This window comes from Neltuma alba, unplaced genomic scaffold (genome assembly GCF_004799145.2).
Source record: "Neltuma alba isolate B1F8T4 unplaced genomic scaffold, ASM479914v2 tig00012838_pilon, whole genome shotgun sequence".
Taxonomy (NCBI): domain Eukaryota; kingdom Viridiplantae; phylum Streptophyta; class Magnoliopsida; order Fabales; family Fabaceae; genus Neltuma; species Neltuma alba.
Window position 1 is genome coordinate 135,023 of NW_021637227.1, and position 4,727 is coordinate 139,749.

The window sequence follows — 4,727 nt, forward strand, 5'->3', positions numbered from 1 at the left end:
ACGCGTTGCTAATACAGACTTAAATATATATATATATATATATAGTTCACAACGCAACATTAGTTATTCACACGGCTCTTGACTTTGGAGATGTTTACAAATTTGTACGTACCATAGAATGTAAAGGGGATGACGACAAATCTGTGTCTGCGGCTGTGTGTTAGCAGTGATATCATCACTGAAGATTAGGTATATAGAGTAGTGGGTCTCCATTCATGAGGTTGTGAGAGGACGTTGCATGGGTGCTGAAATTTCTGACATTTCAGCCCTTTATTTTCTTTTACTTCTTATGGTCTTTTATTTTCCCCCAATAATCAGAGCACAATCCAGTATTATGTCTGTGATATGCAAAATAAATAACGTATACATTGCTGCATGAGCACTAAATATGAGGATTACTCCTGTTTTAAAATCAAAGTAGCATTATATAAATTTAACACTAGGATATGTTAAGATTACGGCCATCACATTTTATTTGAACAGATTGGAAAGAGAGATCCATCGGCCATATGTTTGGACCGCTCATAGCCTTGGTGTGGTTAATCAGTCCAAACCGTGTCTGGAATTGAATTTCAAACCGGCAAAACATACGGGTAAACAGGGAAAAGGCATCTTCGAAGTTCAAAACCAACAAGAAAGCATCATTATTAATATTAAACATGAAGGAGATCACCAAGAAATAAGTGAAATATGAAATACAAAATTAAAGAAGCGTTGTACTACCATGTTAGAATTTAGAGGTCCACTACGTCGTATTCATACAGATGGCTCTCGAGAAGGAGAAGAGGAACTTCATTTTAAAATGACTAGGCATTGAAATTTGCATAAAATCAAATATGGAGCAACGATCGTCTGCATTTTCTCTTTCTTTCTTTCTTTCTTTCTCTGTCTCCTACTTGAATGGTTATCAAATTTACCACTACAATAATGATATGATATTAGATGTTCCAAGCTTGAAAGACAAAGTTGGTAACCTATCTTTATTTTATTTGGGTTTTTCAAGATCTTGGGTGAGGAAAGAACTGCGTACCGCTGCCAGACATGAAAGTGCCAAGCGAGGCCGCATACAAGGAAGGATCGAGGAGCGGACCAGCGGAGGAACCCCCGGCGGCGGCACCACCGCTTGTTGTGGCAGCGGGAAGAGCAGAAACACCGGTGGCGGCAATGAGGTTGAGAGGCTGAACGGCTCCACCGGGAGAGGTATCAGCGGTGGACATGTAATTGGGATCGGGGCCATGGTCGTAGAGAATTCCTCTGAATACGTGGCCTCCGATGTTCACAGCCGTTTGGTACGCGTATTGCTCGTCAGCCTCGTCCATGGGGCTAACCCGCACGCACCGGAACTCCGCTGAGGAACTCACCACTGCTGGAAAATTCCCATGCTCTAACCCTTCTTTAATATTATAAATGGGGTAGAGATGAGCAAACAAAAAGATATTATTATTGTTTGGCAGCTGAATTAGATTTGGATTTGAGATACGAGATGCTAATGATATGGGATCCTTCGAGGGCAGGGAAATGAATTTTTTAAATGAAAAATAAGGAACACAGATATCAACAAAGAAGGAATGTGAGTGTGAGTGAGGATGAGGGAAGAAAGAGGAGAGTCACAGAGACACGAATAATTGAGACACACACAAAGAGGAGAAACAGTTTCTTCGCTGTCAATCTATTCGTCAGGGCTACTAAACAACAGTGTCTTTGGAAAAGGAAAAGGGAAAAGAAACAAACAAGGAAAGAAAAAGCTGGTGAATACGAATTTAGGGGGAGGGAGGGGGGTGGTGAATACGAATTTAGTTGGAGTTGCTTCACACGCAATCGATAACTTGAGAACTTTCTCAGTGAGTGTGATGGATCTTTTTCAGAGAATTTCTGCGAGATTCTGTTGTGTCTAAGAGTGGATCACAGAGACTGCGAGTAACAAGACAAAACATGAATGCTAAGAGTACCTGCTGATGAAGAGTGAGTGGGTATTTGCACATGAGTTGAGGTGCTGGGGTTATTATTAGAAGTATCTCTCAGCCTCTTGGGATTGTTGTCTCCTCGAAGCTGAAGTTGCTGCTGCTGCTGCTGGTGTCGCTCGCGTCGCTTGGCCGCCGGAACCCAAGTGCTCTTCAGATGCGTCTGGCAGTCGTAGCCACGGCTCTTGCAGCAAGTCCTGCACCGCATGTGTGGGCAGTCCTTCTTCGCCTGGTTCCCACAGTCTTGGCAGCTTATTCCTCCGCCGCTGCTCCCGCCGGCGGAACGCATCATCATGACGCCCGATCTCGACGAAGACTGATCATCGGAGCTCCTGCTGCTCGGCCCCACCCCTAAGGAGTAAAGATCTTGGTGGAGAAGCGGCCTCGCCTGAGGAGGCATGACCGGCTGGTGCTGCTGGTTCCACAGCTCGAAGCCTCTGTAACAAGATACGTCTTCATTATTCTTGTACCAAAATAAGGCGTCTGGATGAGGAACTCCAGTGGGTGGGTTATTGTGGTGGGGTTCGTCGTCCTGGTTGCTCCCTCCTCCCCTACCTCCTCCGCCGCCTAGTGAGAACAAACCCGCCATTGTTTAGCTTCCTCTATACCTGACCTAGACCTCAATTGTGGCCAATAATCCATATCAGAGACGACTCGATCTTTGTGGATATTGTATGGGGAAACCAGATAAGAAAGAAGAGGAGAAAAAATGGCGAAGTAACTATTGGTTGAATTAATTCTCTGGGTAGTGAGCCTTGAATGAGGAGAAACAAGGAGTAAATTGGAGAATTCTCGGGTTTTGGTGAGGGTATGAGCGTGTAGTAAGCGATGGGGGTGTGTGTGTGTCTCTCTCTCTCTCTCGGGTTTTGGTGTTTTGTGGGAAATCTCAAAGAGCGTGCTGGGCAGCTAATTAAGGGAAGGTGTTTGATGGGGATGATATGGTTGGATTTTTGGGTGGGGAAGAGGATCAAATTGGAGCTCGTTGTTGGTTAAGGACAGGCGTCCAGCAGCGTTTCAATTCGCTCCTCCTCCTGCTCCGCCTTCTTCTTCTGCTGCTGTATCGCAGCGTGTATATGCATTAATACGAACAATTAAACGCCCCACCACCCCACAATTACACCTTTCTCTGCTACTGCAACTGCAACGCCGCCATCCCCATCTTCTCTTTCTCCCTCCTCTCTTCCCTATTTAAGTTCCCCAGCTCATCTCTCTCTCTGATCTTCCTGCAGAGTTTCTTTCTCCCTTTTCTTTATTTTTTTCGAGTTCTGAGCAGTTTCCCTTTTGTGTCTGTGGTCTGTAGCACAACAAAAACAAACTCACTCTCTCTTTCTCTCCCTCTCGCGATGGGAATGGATGTCAATGATCTGATCTCTGGTGGGGATCCTTATTGGCATCGCGATCCGACGGCGGATCAGGAGTCCACGTGGCAGGGGGAGCAGCTTTCTGCGTCCTCCTCGTCCTTTTCCACCGGAAAACCCGCTGCTTTTCCTCACACGTTGCCCTTTTTCTGCTTCATTAACTATAAACTATGTGTGTTGGATTTTTCTTTTTTTTTTTTCGCCCTTTCCATCATAATTATTTTGTTCCCATTCATTCAACGCGTCCATGATATGTTTATCTTTGTTTTTCGGATCTATTGCTCCTTCTCATGTTTAGTGTTCCCTTTCGAGTGATTAACTTTTTCCCAGGCGCAACGATGCTAACAAAAATCCCTCGTCCTTTCCCGGGGACATCTTTCTCAGCATAAAGGGGAATCGATTGGCAAACCGACCGAAGATATATAGGATATATAATGAACCAGGCATCATAAATTGTGTATTTTAGTTTAGTTTATTTGGGAAGCAAAGGAATGAGTGTGTGTGTGTGTATATAGATATATGATATTAAAAACTGGAGGAAAATTCCTTTTAATTCGAACAGAAAATCAGTTTAAAAAGGGTTCTTGTTGTTGTTGCTTTTGGAGCTCTTGGGGGTGTGGGGGGGGAGCATAAGTGGATGAGTGTGATTAAAGTGGGGATTATGTTGCGAAGTTAGGGTCTTTTTGGGGGGTGGGTTTAAGATGAAGTGGACAGGTGGAGGGGTTTGTGAAGAAGAGGAGAAAGGGCAGGGAAGCAATATTTCCCAGACTAATTAAAGAGATGAATTTAGGGATTAATCATGTGGGCGGCAACATGATGTGGCCATAGAGGGGAACAGAGCGCCACCACCCCCATCCTTCCTGTTCTGTTTTTTTTTTTTTTGGTAGGACTTGAGGGTGAGTTTCAATCCCTTTCATGGTTGGACTCTTACCGCACTATTTAATGAGTAGGCTTAATAGTCCTATTAATGCTGTGGGAGGGGACCATCTCTCCTGGTTTATTTCCATCATTCCTTTTTCCTCTTTTACGTTTAAACCCTCACTTCCGTCTTCCTATTCCCTCATCCCCCCCCCCAAACAAAAAAAAATTCTCCTTTTTCCCCCCTCTTCCCGGCTTCCCCCTTATTTGTATCCTGGACACTAATTTTATATGTATGTATATTTCTCTCCTTAGTACCATCCTCGTATCTTTATTCTCTCATACGTATAAATCTTACAACTAAAATACCAGTACTTCCACACTTTAACAGCCCATGTTCAACCTTTTTGATAAATAAACATCCATGTATATTTAATTATACTGAATATCAAGGGATAAAGGAGTGTGTGGGCGTGTGAAATATAAATAACTGATGGTAGATATAACAAGAAGGTAGTCCGTTTTAGAATGAGGGGGAAAAGGAGGGGAG

General features: G+C 43.9%; 1 protein-coding gene across 2 annotated transcripts; it reads right to left on the bottom strand.

The window, feature by feature from the left end:
• Nucleotides 1-620: 620 nt before the first annotated feature.
• On the bottom strand, nt 621-3,348 carry LOC114731612 (protein SHI RELATED SEQUENCE 1-like). 2 transcript variants are annotated; one of them, XM_028918823.1, is made up of 2 exons: nt 1,950-3,348; nt 621-1,390 (listed from the first exon to the last, which is right to left on the bottom strand). In XM_028918823.1, exons 1-2 carry the CDS (start codon nt 2,548-2,550, stop codon nt 999-1,001), a joined length of 993 nt encoding a protein of 330 aa, XP_028774656.1. In that variant the 5' UTR covers nt 2,551-3,348; the 3' UTR covers nt 621-998. The 2 variants fall into 2 exon arrangements, with proteins under 2 accessions (XP_028774656.1, XP_028774655.1); XM_028918822.1 differs by having other exon boundaries at nt 621-1,393.
• Between the last annotated feature and the right edge of the window lie 1,379 nt (nt 3,349-4,727).